We start from the raw sequence: 23,365 nt of genomic DNA on the forward strand, positions 1-23,365 counted from the left end.
GGGGAGCGAGGGGGAAGGGAAAGGAGGGCGGCGCGGGGGGGGGGAGGGGCGGAGGAGGGAGCCACTGTCACAGCAGCATGGCCGAGCGGTTAGGAGAGAGCCGCTCGGCCAGGATCTGACAGCCAACGGCTCTCTCCTCACCGTTCGGCTATGCTGCTGTGACAGCGGCTCCCTCCTCCGCCACCCGCTGGCTTCAGCGCTTCCTTCACTTCTCCTCGGATCCCTGCTGCCTCTGCCCAGGAGAGCAGCGGGGATCCAGAATAAAAGCTGCAGGCTGAGCTCCCCTCTGTGCGTGGCCGAGCGGCGGAGGATCGGTACATATCAGTGATATTTACTGGTCCTCTGTGTGCAGTGCAAACGCTGGAGTGATCAGCTGATCACTCCAGTGTTTGTAAATAACTGGGGACACATAGTACTTTAGCGCTCATCCCCAAAGGAGCCGCTGAATATGAACTAGGGTTCTCCTACCTGTTTGTCAGCCACCAGCCCCTTACTCAGATCCAGCAACACCGACACTCCGGAACAAAAACGGCTCAAGTCATAGGTTCTTCTTAGTATTCATTTGCACAGGTTCTAACAGGAGAGAGGGTTTGGGATTGTAAGATACCCGGGTATTAATTCAGAGGACTCTGTATTCTCCAGTAGCAACGGCTAGAATTAACCAGTTGACATCCGCGGTGTTAAACCCCCTTCCCATCCAGGCCATTTTTCAGTATTCAGCGCTGCGGTACTTTGACTGACATTTATTCCGTCATGCAGCGCTGTATTAGCAAAGCACCTGGGAATAGCGTGAGGGATCTCTTACAGGTTTCCAGACGGTAGCTCTCACCGGCTCCTCTGCGACACTCCTCGATAAGTAGATTCCACCTCCAGCCCAGCTTCCATCAGGTTTTCTTTCAGCTGCATCTGAAGTCTCTGGGCCCTCAGCATCTGCCACTTGCTGAGGTGCATGCCAGATATCCAGTAGTATCTTCTGCTTCTAGGTCCCCAACACCTGCCACGTGCTGAGGCCCAAGCAAAGCATCTGTAGTATCCTAGGCCTCTAGGCCCTCAGCACCTGTGCTGAGGCCCAGGACAGTCACTTGCATCACACAGGCCTCCTCCCTTGGAGAGGCCCCTGGAGGGGAGAGAGCTATGGACAGTGTCCCCAAACCTTTTATCACCTGCCCTCAGCCATACCTCTGAGTCATCCTGCTCAGGGATTGGTCAGAGTCAGGTGCACAGTCTGTCTGGGGATGGATCCTCCCTCACTGTATGCTGAGTCCCCTACCCAGCAACAGGAGGAGCAATCAATCCAGCGAACTCAGGGACACCTGTAGAATGCAGAACTCAGAATAAACAGCATCTAAACTGATTACAGTCCAGATATACACTAAATTTGATAGCGGCATACTAGAGGGCGCTACAGTACTATGTGTCCCCAGGTATGAATGAGCAGGAAGTGCTTTACATCAATTCCTGTTCATTCACGAGTTTCCAAATGGGGAGTAACACTCTGTACAGAGGCTTCTCCCCATTCAGAAACTGCTTGACAGTAAATATTTTCTGAATGAATGGGAAGCCTCTGTACTTTCCATTCATTTAGAACAGAGTCTGCAGAAAAAGAGATTGGGGACTCTGTGTCCTCAATTTCTTTTTCTATTTTAAAAGGGAAATATCAGGGGGCTGTTTAGACCCCTAATATTTCCCTGAAGCCCCCCAACAGTAAAACAAATTAATAATTAAAAATAAATAATTAAAAAGATAAAAAATTAAAAAAACACATACTGGAGGTGGGGTGCATGGTATCACATGACGCCACACCTGCAGCCCAGATGTGTGGTTACAGCGCATCATGCCATGTAACCCCACATGTGTGAACTATACGGTGTGCTGACCATTTCCAGATCCCTCTAGTGTGTTGACATGCGGTCAGGAGGCTTCGAAAATGCAGTTAACTGCTTCATTTTGAGGCATGTGTGAACTTAGCCTAAGAATAGGGCCAATATACTCTAAATTGGTTACGTGTAGACCCAACCTCACCAATTCACCCTAGAATCACAGGAATAACCTTTTCTTCTACTCCTCTCACCTGGGATTTCTGAATAATGTACAAATCTCCTAATTCCTTGCATTCATCTGACTCAGCTCTCTTTTCTGTATAGCTACAAACTGTCCTGTTTTTTCAAAGACAGTCCTGAAATTTTTATTTTGTAAAGGCTCATGCACATGGGTGTAAAATAATATTGTTATCTATGCAGGATCTTGCTGGCAGAAGATCCGGCATAAAAATGCATGTACTGGCCTGTACAGATATCAGTAGAGGTGCACCGAAATTGAAATTTTAAAACCGAAACGAAACTGAAATAAAAAAAAAATGTTAGACCAAAACCGATACCGAAAATGTTTTTTATTTTAATGTTTTCAATTTTTTTAAATATTTTTTTTTTTATATTTTTATTTATGAATTCATTTTTTATTAAATATTTTTATTTTTTACTTTTAGGGGCTTCGGGGAAATATTAGGGGTCTAAACAGACCCCTGATATTTCCCTTTTAAAATAGAAAAAGAGATTGTCCCTTGTTATCAATGAACAGGAATCCTCTATGAGTGTTCCTGTTCATTGATAACATGGTTTGTTTACTATAACTACAATTATGAGTGAATGGGGGTGATGTAGATCACTTCCCATTCATTCATAATTGAGGATATAGTTAACATGCCATATCCTCAATTATGTACACACACTCAGCGATCACTGATCACTTAGTGTGTGTACATTGCTTTTCTCTCTGACACGCTGTCACAGGAGGCTGAGCGAGCGGTGTAGAGAGGAAAGCCCAGCCTCCTGTGACAGTGCTGTCTCCGCCCCCACACCGCTCTGCCGGACTGTGATAGGCGGCAGAGCGGTGTGGGAGGAGACGTCGGCCGCTCACAGCGCTCTCCACCGCAGCGCTCGGCCGGCTGTCACTTTCTTTTCTCCCCGCTGGAACAGCGCCCAGCGGGGAGAAAAGAAACCAGGGATGCGCCGATGTATCGGCAGGAAAATGGCACTTTCGGCATTATGCCAAAAGTGCAATTTTCGGCCTATATGTTTCGGCGCCGATATATCGGTGCATCCCTAGATATCAGTATAAAACTACACCCATGTTCCTGTGTCCTAAGCAGTCAGGCTCCAAGTAAACAGTACATTGGATAATATCAATCCCGACTGCACTTAAAGGGGAACTTTATGTTCTGCTTTTTGACCCAGGACCCAATGTCTGATGTCAAAACATTGCACAAAACAAGAAAACCTTTGGGAGGAAAAGGTAGATAATATTTTTACTTTACCCCCTGATTTCTGTCCACAGTACATTGGGGAAGACATCATCCTTCTGGTGAGAAAGCAGAAAAGACACTGTTAGGGGTCTATTCATGAAGCTGCCGAAGGATCTGGCCGTAGCTTCGGCCGATCCTTCGGCTAGCTTCGGCCTCAGGACCCCTCCGGTTCAGCAGAACCGAAGGGGTGCTGTACGGGCTATTCACAATAGCCCGTACAGCTCCCGATCATGGCCGAGCGGCACAGCCGAGCCGAACGCATATGCATCGGCCCGGCTGAGCCGTGCTGAAAGCCGAAGCTGGCCGAGCGGCTTCTGACAGCTGGGCGGAGCCCAGCTGTGATCTTACGGCTGGCTCCGGCGATTTTCAGAGAGATCAGCATCCCTGGTTACCTGTTAACCAGGGACACTGATCTCCAAACAGCTAAAAGGGGGCGCGCAAGGGGGCGTGTCTGAGCGGACGTCTAGAGACGCCCGCTCAGATCGAGAGAGCTCCTGGCCGGCCGTTTTTTTACTACGGCCGGCCCGGAGGTAGTTAAGAATAGTCCGAACAGCAGTGAGTAACCTGCCAGAGGTTCGGCTCAGCCGATCCAGATGTTGGATCGGCTGAGTCGAACTCCTTCTGCACTTGAAATCAACCGTATCAGCCTGAAGTGAATAGCCGAACAGTGTTCCGCTCACTTCACTTCAGGTCGGTCATTCACTCGGCTGCCCTCGGCAGCTTAGTGAATAGACCCCTTAGTCCACATTCACACCTAGGCGTCAGCGTTTCCGCGCGTTTCCCGCACGTTTTCTCGCGTTTATGCGCGTTTACACTTAATAGATGTGCGTTTTGGACGTGTTTCTGCATATGGGTGTATTGAGTGTTGTCCAATGAAAAGAAGTCCTGCCAATGACATAATAAACTCCTACACATTAGCCAAAGGGTTAACAACATCAGCCTTTAAGCAGCTGTGGAACTACAAGTCCTGTGATGCATATAAAAGTCTGTACACCCAGAAAAGAAACAGGCCTGGCACCCAGGTAGCTGCATACTGGGATTTGTAGTTCCAAAACACATGGAGATCTGCAGCTGCACAGACCTACAATAGCCACACAAGCAAGCAGAAACATAAGCTACAACAGTATCACAACAAACTTTAGATGCACCACGTACCAGACGTCACACGCCACATGTCACACGTACATGTTTTACCTTTGCTGTCCTTGAGGGATGGAGAGAAAGATTCCCATTCTGGCCAAATCTGGCAAGCAATTTGCATCCAAGCCTGCCTCATACAGGCATGCTTGTGCCTGTATTAGACTTATAAATGCCTCAGAATGAACATTTTGCAGACATGAATCAGCCATTTTGTTTCCCAGTGTTATTTGCAGGTGGTCTTCCACAATGTAAAAACACGCATTCTTTTTGCACAAAAACGCGCGATTTTGGTGTGTTTTCCATTTAAATCTATGGAGCACAAACACGCTGAATCTGCCTGAATGAAGCTCATTCACCTTTTCCAGCATTCAGCATTTTTACAGCTTGCTGCTAAACTCTCAGGTGTGAACAGGGGCCATAGAAATGAATAGGAATTCTTGTGTTGTGTGTTTTGACGCTTAAGCTTTCAGCGTCAAAACGCCCAGGTGTGAACAGGGACTTACACTGTGCTGGAGCATCATTTCACCAGATTTAGGTTACTCTGCATTCCCCTAGATGTCGTCAGTAGAATGGTGACATCACCCCTGCAGTATAGAAGGAAGGATATGAACCATCTTTTTTTAATCACAGATTTATTTTTATTTAGTGCAGCATTTTGGCATGGGGTGGGGCTCAGAAAATAAGGCAACTTAACTTGTAGTTTAAGATCTGCTTTAATTGTAAATATATTGAGCATTAATATTTTACTGACAGTGAGGCCCCTATATGTGTGAATTGTTGGCTCTAGTAGGAAACAACAACTGGAGTGTGAAGCTCATATTTAAAGTGCAGGCTACCTAATTATTGTACAAGTTTAATGGTTCGATTACTACCAGCAGGTACCTGCAGGGTAACCTGTATCAATTGTATCTTTGCTGTATGAAAACTAAAATCATTTTAGAAACATGCGTCATTAATAAAGTGTAAGTTTAATTTTTAACAGCGGAAAAAACCTTTTTCTTTACATACACAGCAACTGTAACCTGTTCATCAAGCATACATCGCCATCTCGTGGTAGAAGTGTATTATTGCATGGTTTACTCTTCTGTCATTTACCTTCTTTTCTGTAACTTTCTTGTTTCTTACAATTAAATATTCAATAATTTCATAAAACTCATATAAAGCAGTTCAGTCAAGAAATGCGTAGTTCTATCATCTTCACATATGACTGAATTTTGGTGGTTATTACAAAGCCGCAGTTAGTATCTCTTTAGAGAAGGATAATTCATAGATGAAAATGCACTGTCTGCTGTAACTTTATTGTTAAAATTACTATTTGGGATCCATAGGGGATTATTTTTGAAAATATCTAAGTATGTTACCATAGATCAAGTGCACAGAGAAATCTCGCCGCTCCAAACGTCCAGCTAGATCCATGTAATGGAGATCCCACAGGTGCAGGCCAACCTCTCACCTTCAGTCAATCCAGCCAAAAAACACAGCCGCATGGCACGAGGGAGGAGACTGTGGAGTGCGGCTTTCTTTTTGGGCTGGATAGGTCAAGTGCGGTTTTAGAGGTCATTAAGGCCTGGTTCCCAACATCACATCAAACAACACATACTGTACATGTTTTGTTAAAAATGCCTAATATATTTTTTACATCACAATTGAACACAATGCAAATGCATTTTATGTGCCCCCACCCCCCCCTGAAATCATGGAAATCACCATTGACTATAATGGAACATTTTCACACACGGATTGGCCACTACAGAGTCCAGACCTTAACCCCATTGAGAATCTTTGGGACGTGCTGGAGAAGACTTTAAACAGTGGTCTGACTCTCCCATCATCGCTAGAAGATCTTGGTGAAAAATGAATGCAACTCTAGATAAATAACTTTAGGTAAATAAATGTTGACTTGGCATAATCTTATTGAAACTATGCCACAGCGAATGCTTGCCGTAATCAAAGCTAAAAGAGGTCCAACGAAATACAGTGTGTGACTTTTTTTGGCCAGGCAGTATATTTTCCCTGTGCTTTTGGGGTGTTGTGAACAAGCATTTTAACACATTACAATGCACTGGTGCAAATTGACTTATATTCATATGTGCTACAAGGATCTGGATCTTGGGCATCTACCTTTCTCCATCTATACCTATAGTCTTAGTCATGTTATTAGATCACTGTCGCCTGTACAGAGCTGACACCCAGATTTATCTCTCAGCTCCCAACCTTTCTGTCATATATTCTCTGAATTTGGACCTACATACAGCTGTCTCATGTTTCATGCTTTAGAAGAAGACCTTTTAGCCAGGTGACATCACCAGGTATCTGTCGCCTTGGCAGCCAAAAGAGCCTCTTCTGTTCACCCACTTGGTACTGATTTGACTTTCCTACTAAGGGTTGGACTTCCTCAACTATTTGGCTAAGTGTCACCCCTAGATAATCCTACTTACCCACCATCAAACAGGAGCACCTAAGTGCCCAATAAATGCTATCATTGGAAAGGTGGATAGAATGGTGTATTATGATGATTATTATTATTATTATCTTTATTATTTGTTTGCTGTACATTAATCTTTTAGAGCAGTGGAAGATTATGGTGAGATGAAGATGTAACTCTTCCATTGATTAGAAGAAAAGTGTTGTGCTGGATATGACTTGAGATACTGTATGATTACACGTGTATTTGAGGTTGTAACCTTTTCTAATGTGTCATTTTTTTTTAGAGCAGAAGATGGGGAGATCCACCCAGAGATCTGCAGACTTTATATCCAGCTGCAGTGCTGCCTAGAAATGTATACAACTGAAATGCTGAAATCTATGTGTCTTCTAGGCTCCCTCCAATACCAGCGGAAAGGTAACCTGTTATTCCATTTGGAATGAGTCTACCTCTGCATCGGATGATTAAAGTGCCCCATGGATTTAGTAGTGAATGTGATGCTGTGAAAGAGGGGGCTGATTGTGGTATGGGTGTGTATTTATTAAAGAAGAACTCCAGGAAATATTTTAGTAACCCTTGCAGTGGGGCTACCAGTGCACTGCAAGGGTTAATCTCCCTCGCGGTATGATTATCTCAGTATTTTTTATTTTCTATTTTTTACTTTTGAATTTCTCGCCGGTTCCGCCCCCCTGCCATGCCGGCGCTCGCAGGGAAGGAACCCGGAAGACGCCCGAGTGTGGCTCAGGGTTACCGCATTTGGTACGGAAAATTTACCCCCAAGCCACACTCAGGATTACCGCCAGGAAGGTTACGTGCTTATTTTTGTCTAGATTGAAAAAAAACAACGTTATTTTTCAACCGAAGCTCCGAGGCGGTCAGCTGTTACAGCACTCCCTCTTGCCTGCCTACTTCTATGCTGCAGCATTGGAATGTTCCTTGGCATCCTCACAGCTACACACATTGTATAGAATATGATGATTTAGGGGACTTTAGATTGCTGCAGAGGAGAGGGAGAGAGTCTGGAAGGACCAGTCTAAGAAATAGCAGGCTCCACGGTTCAGGTGGGTATAATTTAATTTGTTTTTAAGCTAGACAAAAACGAGCAAGTAAGAATTTAAAAATAAGTATTTTAAATGCTTACTTGTAGAGTTTTCCTTTTCCATTAATAATTTTTGTTCACTTGCATTGTACCTTTGAGTTCACTAGGGAATTTGACCACTCCAGGGACAGTCAATTACCTAGCACAGTAACAGTTCCTACTCCCTCCTGCCACATAGCCTTCTCCTCTTCTGGGAGTGCCCAGATACTATATGTGCAAGCCCAGGCCCTCCTTCCCTCACCTCCCTACATAACCTTTAATGTAGCTGCCAGGGAAGGAGTGAAGGGAATACTATAGAGCAAGGGTATGAAAACTCTGGCCCTCCAGCTGTGGTGCAACTACAAATCCCATGAGGCATTGCAAGACTCTGACAGCCACAAGCATGACTCCTGGAGGCAGATGTATGGAGGGATTTGTAGTTACACCACAGCTGGAGAGCCATAGTTTGGCTGCAATAGATTGTCACTAGACTGACAGCACTGAGGCTGCTGATATTACATCCAAGATGGTGGCACTCAAAAGCAGCATCAGGCCTTATAGATGTCTGCACAAAGGAGGTTTTTACAAGTAAACAATGTAAAACATATGTTAACCCCTTCGTGACTGACGACGTACAGTGTACGTCGCCAGCATTGGGGCTATTTAAACAGACTCCCGGCGGCTATTGCCGCCGGGAGTCTGTTTAAATTTGTAAAGCTGACTGTCGGCTTTACAACAGAAGTGATTCTGGCGACTTACCTGCCGCCAGATCTCTTCTGTGTCCCGTAGACACCGCCGCCGTGCTTCCCGGGCCCCGTTGCCCCTCCTACGGGCCCGGGACCAGCTTCCTTTGTGTCGGTCCCCTCCCCGTTCATTGATCCCCTCCCCGTTCTATGGGACCGCGAGCGATGCAGATTGCATCACTTCCGGTCCCTGGGCTGTCAGTTCTGGGCTCCTGCAGTCCAGCTATAAGCTATTGAAGTGCGATCTGCACTTCAATAGCTTATTTCCAGTGTAAAGGTGACACTGGGGGTCTTTTGGACCCCCAGCATCACCTTAACTTGATGAAACTGTTTGCTTTTGGTGGTATTTCTCAGTGTAAGATGTCCATGCTCCTTATGTGTTTAATAATAATGCCCTCACCAGACATACACAGAAGTTTTCCCTCTCAATGAAAGAAGAGAAGGTCCGTTCTGTGTGAAGGCAAGATTTACAGCTTCTCTCCTCCCCCGTTGCATACAGAACGGACATTCTCTTCTTACAATGAGAGTGAAAACTGCTGTGCAGCAAGGAGCACGGGCATCTCACACTGAGATATATCACCAAAAGGAAACCGATTCATAAAGTTGAAAAGGACGGGACACGGAGGAGCAGCAACAGCTAAGATACAGGGGGGAGGGGGGCAGCGGGGGATCACAGCTACAGTCTCTTCTGCCATCTCATGCTGGCTACAGCGGTCTGTGAAAGGGACACCGAGCTCTGCAGCCAGCACTAGCAGGGAGAAGAGACTGTCCACACAACACTTACCCCCGCCATGCTGTCACACTTCCAGAGAGGTCAGAGCGGAGAGGGAGCCTGCGTTTGGTAAAGAGGTATTCCGGGGGAGGGGCTATGGGGGTCAATGGCCGAAGCTAGTTGAAAAAATGTAAACGGCCGGTATCTGATCTAGGCATCGGGGCATTTTCAGGAGTACATGAAAATGCTGTGTATCGGCCCAGATACCGGTACTAGCATTGGTATAGGGACATCCCTATTCCATACACATGAATGCTTTGTTAGCCTGAGCTTGCACATTTATGTCTGAGGAGGGAGAGTGTGCAGGCAGGCAGCTCTAACACTGGGGTATCTGAAGGGGGAACAATAGTGAATAGCAATCATTAGTCTGATAATTGACTTCCATGAAGGAATGGCTAGTGGTTCTCTTGCAGGTATCAGATACTGTACATAAAATGGTTTCCCGATTTTGCATAAAATCAGGTCTTTTGTTCACTTGTCAACATAGATGCATTCTTTGTTTCCTCGGTGACTGCGTATGGTATCCACAAAAACAACCAGAATGAAGGAGGATTATGCTATGTCTATGGGCTCCCTCAGGTCTTTCGTTCACTTGTCAACATAGATGCATTCTTTGTTTTCTCTGTGACTGTGTATGGTATCCACAATCCGGAAACCAACTGATAGGTCATACAGATCTGACCCAAACTCACCATCAGTTGTCAGTTATGCAGCCATTCTGACACGCATGGCTCTATGTACTTTGTTAAATATTGTGGCTTAAAGCTGTGATGTAAAAGTTTTTAGTTTTTTTTATATGCCAATAAATACCTCTTATTTGATTGTATTCTTATCTTAAAGGAAAAGAGCAGTGTGTTGGTCCAAAGATAATAGACTACAAAATGGATGAGAGTTCTGAAGTTCCAATCTTAGAAGACACATCATCATCCCCAGTAGATGTCCAGCAGTGTTGGCAGGTTTCCACAGACATTGACAACACAGAAAGGTACGAGGGACTGAGGAAAATTGGAGTCTTGGATATGAATGGAACGCCAAACTGAAGGAGATGTTTTCTTTTGTTTTTCAGGGACATGAGGGAAATGAAAAACCTCTTAAGCAAACTCAGGGAGACCATGCCTTTGCCATTAAAAAACCAAGGTAAGATTATAATTTGCTAATCAGCTTTTCCATTTATATTCTTTAACATTTGCATGAATACATTTTGCTGTAAGTACTGTACTCTGCTGTACTCTTACTCAAAGTGGAAATCGGGACAAAATATTTTCTGAGAACAGATAGTGAAGAAAGATTTCAACCTCTTATCAGGCTTTTGTTGCTGTTGGTGTACCTTGTAAGGTGGTTTCTAGTAGTCACAGGACAGAAAGAACCCCACAGAGAAACACACAACATTAATGTGCACCCGTGCCCAGAGTGAGGACATTACATTATTTGTTTATTTTAACTAGCAGTAAAAGAGCTTTAAAACAACCCATCACTGACCTTTCTAGCTGTTTGTTATGTGAAGTAATTCTTTCTTAAAGATCACAGCTAAGAAGCCTGGTTTCAGTAGTTTCAGCAGCTTAGAAAGACATGCTGTGTGTTAATATTAGAGGGCTGGCAGGCTGCCAAAATTCTACTGCATTAGGAAGTAATAGGAAAAAGCTAAGATTTAATTGCCTGTGTTGTAAATTTTAAGATGAATGTATCAGCAATGCCTATAGCCATCAAGATGAACGAGGACTTGTTTAAAAGTGCTTTTAAAGTGTGTTCAGATTGTGTAAGTACTATGGTGTGCATACTCTGGGCATACATTTGTTTTAAAGGTTGCTGATCTCGTTCTAAAAACTTAGTGGCCTGGCTGTTATGCTGACCAACTGATTCAATACTTTCTAAAACAAGCAGCTAAAGTATTCTGACTTTAGTTCACCTTTTTTTGCATACCGTATTTGTTCTAGGTCAAAAGTTTAGCAATTTGTATTGAGATTGTAGTCCATCACGGGAGGGAACTTGGAGTGGTGGCTACTAAAGCACACACAGAATCATGGGGAACAAAAGTAGCCACCCTCCAGAAGGAAGGACAGTGTCAGCAACAATTCAGAGATGATTTGAGGATCTACAGCCGAGTGATACACAAATAAGATACATTTCTATTGATAGTTAAGGACTTGAATGCGTTTTTACGATTTAACTACGGAGTTTAGTGTCTACTACGAACTACGGACTTTAAGTAACAATAAAGTTATTGCCCATAGTGAAAATGTAAAAATTGCTCTGGTTCATAGGGGGTTAGAGCTGAAGTGGTTAATAAGTCAACTAACTCAGACACTTGGATTGTAATAAGTAGGGATGTCCCGATACCGATACCAGTATTGGGACCGATACAGGGCATTTTCACAAGTACTTGTGAAAATGCCCCGATACATAGCGCCTATGCTTGCTCAGGGGTGTTGAATTCGTGTCGCCCGACACCCGGGACATGTAGTGCCGGGCAAGCGAGAGTGGGGGGGGCGTGGAGCGGTGACAGAGAAGGGGGCGTGGAGCGGTGACAGAGTAGGGGGCGTGGAGCGGTGACAGAGCCTGACGGTGGAACTGTGACAGGCTCTGTCACCTCCCTCAGCCTCTGTTCCCGCCCGCTGCTCGTTCCTGTCACAGGAGTTCTAGCACATAAAGAGTACATGTCACCTCCAAATGCTATCACACAGGGGCTTGTTCTCCCCTGTGTGATAGCAATAAAGTTAAGTGAAAAATAAGTTTAAAAAAGTTAAAGTAAAAAATAATAAAATAAAAAAGTAAAAAATAATAACAACTAATTAAAAATGTAACTAAATCAAAATTTAAAAAATAAAAAGGCGATAAAGTTAAAAATAATAAAATAAATGAAAATTAAAATTTTTTACAAAGTAAATAAAATCTACAAAAATTAAAACCAACCCACGGCCCCTATCATCTGCATGCGAATAAATGCGCAGTGTTTTCAACCGCGATCGTGTGCAACCACACAGGCAGGGCGGTATTGCAGCGGGAAACCGCGCAATATGCCTGGCATGACTGGGGTGTTATTAGAAAATAATGGCACTGCCAGCGCGATTGGCAGTGGTGTGCGATCCGTGACCGCCCGGTCATCGTGCACGAAACCGAGCGGATGGCTGGGCGGTCACGTAATTGCACACCACCGCCGATCGCGCTGGCAGTGCCATTACTTTCTAATGGCACTCCATTCGCGCCAGGCAGATCGCACAGTTTCCCGCCGCAATACCGCCCGGGTGGTCCCACACGATCGCGGTTGAAAACATGAATAGGTTAAATGATCCCAGAGGAGGATTTGTAGTTTCACTACAGCTGTGTGAAAGCAAATAAAAATGTTTTATTGTTCTAAAATAGTCTTAAATTAAAGAAATTGGCCTAAAATCATTAGTCTGTATTGTTTTTTTAACAATACGGACTAATTATGTTAGACCAATTTCTTGCCTGTCCCTTTAAGGAAAAGTATCGGTAATTGGTATCGGCAAGTACATGAGGGGAAGTACTTGTACTTGGCCTTGAAAAAGTGGTATCGGGACATCCCTAGTGATAAGGTAAACCAATAAAGGAAAACCATTTTGAACCATTGCAAAGCAGGAAACAGAGCCTGCAGATGTAAAGGCAAACGGAGCTTCCCCATACATTGTGTGATTACAAATTATACTGAATACTGTATCTTATCAAAGGTTTTTAACACATATTGATATGGTTTACACCAGGCTTATCTCTTTTACATGTTTATTTAAAAAAAATCAAAACTCTGGATTTGTAATACTATAAAAAAAAACTCCAGTTATGCATTTTATTAACACTTACAGTGGGGCTACCCCCACACTGCAAGGGTTAACTACTTGTTTTTGCCTAAGGTCAAAAAAAAACAAAGTTATACCCACCTGAACCTCTGAGCCTGCTGGCTGTGACAGCTCCTCCTCCAGCCTGTCTCCAGCTGCAGCCACGGTGTCCCTAGGCATCCTCATGTCCTATAAACTGTATATAGAACGTGACGATTATACCGCTGCAGAGGAGTGGTAGAAAGGCTCCAATGACCGGTCTAAGAGTCACCCAGCTCAAAGGATTGGGTGAGTATAACTATTTTAGTTTTCTTTGTTTTACCCTAGCCAAAAACAAGCAGCTAACCCTGGCAGTGCGAGGGTACCCCCACTGTAAAGGTTAATAATATTTTTAACAGCTTTAAACTGCTTTAAAAAAGTATAGTTAAATACTTGTAGTAGACTTTCAGCTTTGGAAAAGTGAACCTTGTAGACAAGTGCTCAGGTTCAAATAGCAAAAGGAAAGGCATCACAAAGGTCCAGTTTATTTAAAGTACATTTAAAACTAATTAGGCTTCATTTACACCTATATTTTAGATGTGATTAGGGATTCCTGCAGCAGGAACTTGCAATTTCCTGCATGCCTGATCTGCCATTTAAAAGCTGCAGCTGTCACCCTTTCAAGTTAATAATCAATCAATCACTCTCCCTGGACGCTCAATCGTGTATCCAGGGACAGTGATTCATTTCTAACCGGATGTAATCGTATCATATGCGATTACATACGGTGTGCCGGCGTTCAAATGCAGCATAAATCGCAAGTTCCCGACACAATAATGTCTAATAGCACCTAAAATATAGGTGTGAATGGAGCCTTACTCTTGTTAATTTAGATACATTTGAGCAGATGGGGGTGATGTTCTGAATATTGTAAAATTCCACGTTTTTGCTGCATGGAACATTCCACTTCTACGTAAATGGATAGTCTACTCAGATTCAGACGTGTAAGCCGGCAAAAAAATTGTTTCGTTTTGGATGTTTCGTTATTTCGATTTACCGGGTTCAGGTCCGAAATCTCATTCATTTTGGATACGTCCGCATCCGAAATTTTCGTTAATTTTGAATGAGTTAAACGAATTTTATGAATGAAAATTTGTTGCAGAAAAGTGACATAAAAAAAGTGACGTTTACTTTTTTTTACTTTAAACAGAAACAATTTTTTTTTAAAAGTGACGTTTACTTTTTTTTACTTTAAACAGAAACAATTTTTTTTTAAAAGTGACGTTTACTTTTTTTTACTTAAAACAGGTCTGGTAGGAAATTTACCCCAATGCCAAAAAAACAAAACAAAATAAAAAAACCTTTGCTCCAAGCAACAGCCTGGCAAAGCAGAAAAAGGGGGGGACAAGCATGTGGCCTGCCCCATAGCAGGCCACATGCCCTCACCATGGGGAGGGTGCTTTGCAAGGGGGGTACCCCCTGGAGAAGCACCTTGTCCCCATGTCGATGAGGACAAGGACCTCTCCCCCACAACCCTGGCCCAGTGGTTGTGGGGGTCTGCGGGGGGCTTATCTGAATCTGGGCGCTCACTTTCAAAAAGGGGGCACCCAGATCCCCCCCTTGTGAATGAGTAAGGTGTAGTTACCAAATAAACAGTCAAATTGTAAATAGACGCACCACACCATAAAAAAATCCTTTATTTGGAAAAAAGGTCAATCATGTCGTCCAGCAATGTAGATTCACCTCAACCATGATGGACGATGGCCTCCGACTCGCCGAAAGAAAAAATTCCCAATGCCCACCAACAAGACAAAACCCAATGAACACTGGCTGCAAAATTACAGCTCAGGTTGTTAGAATGTTTTTAAATGTGACAAAAAAAAACGTTGTGCGGTCCCCCCAATTCATAGCCCAACACCAAAAAAAACAAAAGGACCCTCTGGCAAAGCACCTTGTCCCCATTTTGATGAGGACAAGGGCCTCTACCCCACAACCCTGGCACAGGGTTGTGGGGGTCTGCAGGCAGGGGGCTTAAAGGTATCTGGGTACCCCCTTCATAAAAGGGGGCACCCAGATGCCACCCACCCTCTCGTGAATGAGTAAGGGGTAGTTGTTACCCCTACTCATTCCCCAATAACAGTAAAATTGTAAATAAACACACAACACTGTCTTCAAAAGTCCTTTATTTGGAGAAAAAAAAAGCCACAACACAAGTTTTCTGTTAAAAAAAAAAGTGAAAAATGTCCATCGTTGTGATCCACAGGTCAATCAAGCCGTCTAGTGGTGTAGATCCACGCCAATCAGAATGGATGGCGGCCGCCGACTCGCGGAAAGAAAAAATTCCTGACACCCACCGAAACGACTGATCCCGACGGACACTGGCCCCAAAATCACAGCTTTGCTCCTGAATGTCAACAAAGGGTCGGAGCAAGCCATGACGTCACGAAAACTTGTTCCGCCTAATTGTTTACATTTCGTGACAGCTCTCTGCCCCCTAATGGAATGTAAGCAAATGGGCACCACTAATCTTGCATTATACATGAGGATACCATGGGCCCGCCCACATCCTGGGAGTAAAGGAGAGGGCCCACTGGCACGGAAGCAGGAAATAAGGTAAGTATTTCACCTTATTCATCATCCCCTAGAATGGGTGACAGTTGCTGCATGTAAATGCCAGATTAGAGATTCCTGCTGCAGGAAAACGCAAGTTTGTCACAGGAATCCCTAATCGCACCTGAAATATAGGGGACCCCATCCCTCCCAAACCCCCTGCACACATATGACAAGGATGTTAGTCTATAGACAATTTCAGAGGCAGGAACTGATGTGGTTCTATAAATGTATCATCTCTATATAACTGAAGAATATTAATATCATTAAACAGCCTGTGGTTCCAGAATGCTTTACTGCTGAAAATAAAAAGCAACATCATGTAATCAATCACAGTACCATAATAATTCATCATCCCAAACTGCAGGTTAAGTGAATTACTCTTAAATGGGAATTAATTATACCTTGTTCTTACAGCACGTGAAGCAAGTAATGGCTGATCTGTGGTTTCACTAATAATCTGAGCAGTATAAAAATCAATAGGAAATTGCCCTACAAGGGGCCATTAGGTGGTAGGCCACTATAAAAGGACAGCAAAGCCGGCTGTCCTCATTCAGTTTAATGAAAGGAGTCTTTATACCAGTGGATGAAAGTCTGGTATAAGCCTCATTTGCTGGTATCCCGCTATCCAGCTGCAGAAGAAGTGCAGTTTCCCAGCATGTTCCGTCACCCACAATACCCTGTATGCTTTCATATAGTAATACAAGCTGTTCTTAGATAAGGTAATGAAGATACAGATAGGAAAAGAACTGAATGCAAAATATTAGCCTTTGACATCGAGACAAATTCTATTGTAACGGCAGCAGTCCCATTTAGACAATTTGAAAGGTAATGCATAGTGTTTTATTTAAATTTTCTTTAGTATGTTCTGGACTGTTTTAGGAGGAGTGTTTGATGGACTGAGCAAACCGATCCAAATCTGACATTTAAAAAAAAAAAATGTTAGAATGACATGCCACCCCAACCCTCAATATAGTAGCCTGCAGCAGCCATATGAGTTGGTATTCCTATACGAAAAAGGCATGAAGCTCTATTTACATTGTTCTTTTCTTTTCAAATGAAACAATTATATCCAATTATATCCAATAATAACCAATCTGAACATTCTAATGCTCCATAGTTAAATTTTCTGGTGCTCTATAGCTGACCCTTTAGAGTTCAGATGCTTCTTTCCCAACTTGAACCCTGTACCAAGCCCGGGCTTGGAAAGAAAGACCACTTGAGACTTATTTGTTACCACTGTTTTTTGTATTTTTTTTTACTTGCTCTTTTTAATAAATGCTTGACCAGTTAACCAAGACTCATACAAAACATTGTATGTGGACCACAAATTCTCACACCTTCTCCTGGGATGACAGTAGAGTCATGTACACTTTAGCAAAGTGCTGCTGTTTTAAGAGGAGTTGTCTGTTCCCATCCTCTAAAGACCCCAGCTCAGTGCTGATGGGCATGGCATCAGTAAAGCAGGTATACACTTACATACCAGCCCTCTTTCTGTTTTCATGAAGGGAGGGATAACAGCCAGTACTTCCAATGCACTGAATGGGTATCTGGTTAGGAGGTACTGGTATTTTAACAAAACTAGGTATGAACCTAGTAAACAGGATTGCGGTAGTGGATAAGGAAAATTAGACTATATGAAGTTTGCTTATCACCACCAAGGAGCAAATAATAATTACCAGTCTAAATAAAGATATTCTGACCTTTAGGCAAAACCAGCTATATGACATATGAAACACTTATAGAAATAAAGATTGACTGCACAAGGAAAGATGTTACATGCCAAAAGTTGAAAAAGTGTTGGAAAAATGATATAAAATACAGATGTGGACAAATGTATTGGTACCATCACAGCTAATCACAGAAATAATTCTTCATTCACCCTGAAAAACTATTAAATTAAAAGCAGTTGTCTCATGTTTAGCTGCATGACTTTGGTGTGCCATAGAGAAAAGCAAAGGAAATGCTAAAGCAAAGAGATACATTATTGATTATTCTACAAAGATATTTTAAACTAAACGTTTTCTGCAACTACCATGCCATATACCATGCCATATATCTTAGACCTTGTAATCTATAAGTTAGCCTATTTATATAGAGAAAAGTGGTCACTCTGCTGTTTGGTATCATTGTGTGCACCACACTGTACTTGGGCCAAAGAAAGCAGGGAGAGAGAGAGAGTTGTCTGAGGAGTTCAGAAAGAAAATGGTAGACCAGCATGTCTAAAAAATCCATGGGAGTGTAGCAAAGCACTGGATGTGGTCGCAAGGGGAAAATGAACCCCAAATTGAACAGAAGGGTAGTGCTAATAGTAGGCAAAGAGCGAAGTGGAACTTCCAAAGAGATACAAGCTGAGCTCAGGTCAGGTTGGTGTCTGATCGCACCAACAATCACTTTTTGAGTAACAGTGGGCTCCAAGGAAGAAAACCCAGGAGAACTTTATTGTTGTGTGAAAATAATAATAATTTAAAAAAAACAGACTGGAGTTTCCTAAAAAGCATATTAACAAGCCATAATGTTTTGGGAGAATGTCCTTTGGACATATGAGACAAAACTGAAACTTTTTGGCAGGTCACATCAGTGTTATGAGTACAGATGTTTTGGGACTGCTTTGCTGCATGCCTTCAATCTGTGCAGGGCACAATGAAATCTTAAGACTATCATGGAATCCTGGAGTGAAACATACTGCCCAGTGTCAAAAAGCTCTGTCATAGTCACAGGTCATAGGTCCTCCAACAGGATAATGACCCAAAACACACAGCTTGGCCAAGAATGGCCAAGAACAAAACATTGGACTGAGGTGGCCCTATCGAACGTCTAAACAGAGTTAGGCAGGTGCAGAAGTCTCATTGACAGCTACAGAATTCACTTTTTTTGCAGTGATTGCCTGTAAAGGTTGTGCAACAAAATATTAGGTTAAGGGTCCCATCATTTTAATTGTTTTTATTATTTAAAATATTCTGTTGAATCAAAATTCAAAAGCAAAGTCTGATTTTTATTAACTATGGAATAAACAATGATGAATATCAATGACTGGTCAGTTTGAAGTAATTTCAGAGAAAATTGTTTGCTTTTTTGTTTTTGTGGAAGGGTACCAGCAAATTTGTCCACATCTGTATACACAGTAATTGCTACACAAGCCTTTTTACAATTAAGTATTAATACATATTTCCTTTTTAGTTCACCCTGTAACCAGCTATGATTTTTTTAAACCAGCAGAAATTTCAAATATAGTGCCTGTGTGTCTGAGCCCCCTGATATTATAAAAGCAGGTATAGTATAATGAGAAATACTTTGTCAGAAAATGAAATGCAATGTAACATTGAAACAATTCACAGCAGCACCAACAGACCTCCAAGATGAAAAATTGACCCCTAACAGCAATAATAAAGCCCCAACAGCAAAAATTGAACCCTCAGCAGCAAAAATGGACCCTCTGTGGCAATAATGGACCATCAGCAGCAATATTAGACCCCAACAGCAGCAATAGAACCCCCGGTAGCAACAATAGACTCCCAGCAGCAGCAATATACTCCCAACAGCAACAATGCTCTCTCAGCAGCAATAATGGATCCCAAACAGCAACAACAAAAGCCCCAGCAACAACAACAGAACCCATTTAGCAACAATAGCCCCCTGCAGCAACAAAAGTCCCCCATAGCAATAATGGATCCCCTGCAATGGTGTTCAGTAGTTTTATTTACCTGTGAACCCACTGCCATGATGCTGCCGGAACTATAATTTTTCCTGTCAGCTCCATGTCAGCACACTAATGGGTTAATCCCCTCTCTCCTCCCACCTAACAGGATCTTAACTCAAAAAACTCACTCAGCTGTCCCAGCCCATTGTTCCTTTTTTTTCCTCCTGCTTCAGGATCGGGAGTTGTGGCTTACCTTGCAGGGATAATATCCTTGTAGTCCACCTTCATTGTCTACGTGAGGTGAGGTCCCCCTGCAGCTTCTAAATGTCGTGAGTGTGGGAAGCCCCGCTGATGGTCGCGGGGCTATGCCTAGGGATGGCTCCCGTTATGGCTAGTATGGGGGATCTGAGTTGCAGCATGATGTCTCCGGCTGCCGTCGCTGGAAAGCAGTGCGCTCCACGAACACCCTGTCCGGCGCTACTGCGGTATCTTCTGGCCGCTGGAACGTGGAAATCCGCCACTAGTGCACAGGCGCAGTGGCTTCTGCTTGTGTGAATGGCGGGGGCGGAGCTACGGGATGGGCGCTCTTTTTAAATAGAGCCTCTTGTGTCTCTCTTGCTGCTCGTCCCTCCTGCTTGAGCGCTCTGACGTCCCCACCCTACAGGCTTCCACAGATCCGGCAGCCCTGGCTGGCACTTCCTGCATACAGGTATGGGAACGTGGTTGCTATGGTTACTAGCCAGTATAATACTGGTGTTCCTTCCTGGTGCATGTGGCAGTATATATGATATGATATGGCTTCTTTACAGCATGCCCTTGGACAAACAGACCCCACCAGCAGACCATCATAGGCAAAGAAGGTAAGCTGCAATTCTTACTCTCGTTGGGGATTGGCGGTCTAATAGACGCCTATAGTTTCACATATGTTTGCTCCTGTCATAGGATTCCTTTTTGTTTCTATCACAGTTCATCTGGATCACATTTGGTTCATTCCAAAGATCATCGACGTTCATCTACTAGCAGACGGAGGTCCCCCTCTAGGGAGGGACGTTCTCCACACCGTCATGATAGAAGGTTAAGGGAGCGCTCTTCGTCTGTAAACCAGTGGAGTGACGCTCGCCATCCGCCACATTCGCATCACCCTCAACCCCCTCCCACAGGGTGCTGGGCTTGTCCTAATATGGCGTTGCCGGGCAAGACGGCCTGTGAACATTGCTTCAGGGTGGCCACAAAGGATAAGGATGCTGATAGCCATCAAGTGTTATCGATGATGAAGCAAATGTTTCAAGACACGCTGAGGGAGTTCTCTGATAGTGTTGCTTCCCATTCTCAGGTTCAACCGGGCACCAGTCGGGATGCGGAACCTAGGCCAGGCCCCTCAGGAGCCAGTGGAGCCAGTGCTGCTACCCGAAGAGCGGATCCCCTGGAGGACCAATCGGGCTCGTCATCTGAGGAAGAAGGTGAGCAATTTGATGGCTTTGACTTTGCTCTAGTGCAGCCTTTTTTTAAGGTAGTCAGGCGGGCTCTCCTTTGGGAGGATGCTGAAGAGCAGCCCGAGAAGAAGAGGCGTTTCTTCAAGCAGGTCAGAAAGGAGATGCTTTCTTTTCCCTTCCTGGACGAGCTTAAAGATGTGATCTCTGACGAATGGAGTCAGGTAGAACGCAAGTCTTCCTTTCACAATAAATTTTCCAAATTATACCTGTTTAAAAAGGAGGATGTGAAACAGTTGGAAGATTCACCTGTCATGGATGCTGCGCTAATGAGGCTTGCCAGGCATGTTACTCTCCCGCTGGATGATGCCGTCACCTTTAAGGACGTGCTTGACAGGCGGGTTGATCTGGACCTTAAAAATGTCTACTTATTAGCAGGGGGCGCTTGCAAACCTGTGGTCCCTGCAGCCGCGACTTCCAAAGCCCTTGAAGCCTGGGTGGACAGCGCAGAAACAGCAGTGTCGAATGATGTCGGTAAAGCCGAGATCCTGGATCTGCTGAAGCACATCAAGCTCTCTTCTGTCTTCTTCGCAGAAGCTTCCTTAGATATGGTTAAATCCTTGGCTAGAATTATGTTATCTGCTGTTACGGGAAGGAGAGCCCTCCGGCTCAGACCTTGGCTGGCGGGCCCGACTTCCAAACAGGGTTGGTGTAAAATCCCTTTCGAGGGCCAGTCCCTGTTTGGAAATAAGTTGGATGCTGCTATTGCTAAGGCTACGGGTGGAAAGTCTGGATTTATTCGGCAGAACAGGGGACTGCTGAGACAGAGAAATGCCTTTTCCAGGAAAGCGGCCTTGGACAGAGGAAAGGATGCTCGTTCTTATAGGCCGGGCAGAGAATTTCGCAGACCATGGAAGCCCAATGCGTCTTTTGCAAATTCTAAGAAGAGAGGCGCGGTTGCGAGTCAGGGGCCTCAAAAGTCCTTTTGATGGGTTGTCCGTTCAGGCCTGCCAGGTCTGTGCGAGATTGGCCAGCTGTCGGCAGGTTTGGGCGGACAACATCACGGATCGTTGGGTGCTGAATACAGTTGCAATGGGCCTCCACTGAGGCTTTTACAAAACCCCCCCCCCATCCCTTTTTTCTTCCAACAAAAATCCATTTATGCCCAGCACAGAAGGAAGTCCCTTTTCTTGTATGTGAACAACCTCGTTGCCCAAGGGGCAGTAGTGGCGGTGCCCTTTCAGGAACGCTTTTCGGGCGTTTATTCTCCTCTTTTTCTAGTGCAAAAAAGGACGGGAGACTGGAGACCGGTGATCAATTTGAAGTGCCTCAATTGCTATATCAGGAAAGAGCACTTCAAGATGGAATTGCTGCAAACTATTCTGAAGATTGTCCAACAGACGGATTGGATGCTCTCCATAGATTTACGGGACACTTATTTCCACATCCCAGTCCAGCATTCTTTTCAAAGATTTCTTCGTTTTGCTCTAGGCCACCTTCATTATCAGTTTGTCTGTCTTCCCCTTTGGGCTAACAACCTCTTCATGAGCTTTTTCCAAAGTTCTTCTGGCCGTAGTCGCCTTACTGCGGGAGAAAGGGGTACGCATCTACCATTACCTAGACGACATTCTCCCTTTGCACCAGGACCGGGAGCTACTACTGACGCACCTCTCTCTAGTGATTTCTACTCTGTTGGAGTTCGGATGGTTGATCAATTGGGAAAAAAGCCATCTTGTTCCAACACTGGACCTGGTTTATCTGGGCACCAGGATAGATACTGTTCGGAGTACAGTGTCCCTTCCTCCGGAGAAGATTCCAATCGTCCTCGGTCGGCTGGCTCCGGTCTTGTCATCGGATCTTCTCTCGGCCACTCAATGCCTGCAGGTAGTGGGCACCATGGTGTCCACAATACCTATGGTCAAATGGGCTCAGTGGAGGTCCCGCCCCTTTCAAATAGGTTTTTTGATGCAGTGGAAATCGGAGGACCTCTCTTAGTTTATTTGGGTCACAGCCCAGATGAAGGAGGGTGTTGCCTGGTGGCTGCAGGAACAGAATCTGCTCAATTGCCAGTCACTGGATCCGACCGAATGGTTGATAATGTCCACGGATGCCAGCGAGTCAGGCTGGGGAGCCAGTTGTGCAGGTCAGGTAGCCCAAGGCCAATGGACGTTTCCTGCGAAGGGAATAGTTTCCAACATTTTGGAATTAAGGGCGGTTTGGCAAGCACTACTGGCCTTCAGCGGACTTGTTCACGGCAAGCCTGTTCTACTGAAAATATACAACACCACGGCGGTGGCCTATATCCGCAGTCTGTCGTTACTGACGGAAGTGACTCCGATTTTGGAGTGGGCTGCGGCCCATCTTCTCCACCTGTCAGCCCTGTATGTTCCTGGTTCTCAATCATCGGGCGGATTATCTTTCCAGGGTCCAGCTAGACAACAACGAATGGTCCCTGC

The 23,365-nt window shown here is 44.4% G+C and overlaps 1 protein-coding gene across 1 annotated transcript in view; it reads left to right on the forward strand.

Annotated features, from left to right (window-relative positions):
- Positions 1-23,365, forward strand: part of RGS7BP (regulator of G-protein signaling 7 binding protein) — a 104,327-nt gene that overhangs the window by 77,812 nt on the left and 3,150 nt on the right. The window contains exons 3-5 of the mRNA XM_018569333.1: positions 7,153-7,283; positions 10,300-10,444; positions 10,526-10,596. Of these exons, the coding sequence (XP_018424835.1) occupies positions 7,153-7,283; positions 10,300-10,444; positions 10,526-10,596 (347 nt within the window). The remainder of the gene's footprint in view (positions 1-7,152; positions 7,284-10,299; positions 10,445-10,525; positions 10,597-23,365) is intronic.

Source organism: Nanorana parkeri, unplaced genomic scaffold (genome assembly GCF_000935625.1).
Source record: "Nanorana parkeri isolate BGI_ZX_2015 unplaced genomic scaffold, ASM93562v1 scaffold1323, whole genome shotgun sequence".
NCBI lineage: Eukaryota > Metazoa > Chordata > Amphibia > Anura > Dicroglossidae > Nanorana > Nanorana parkeri.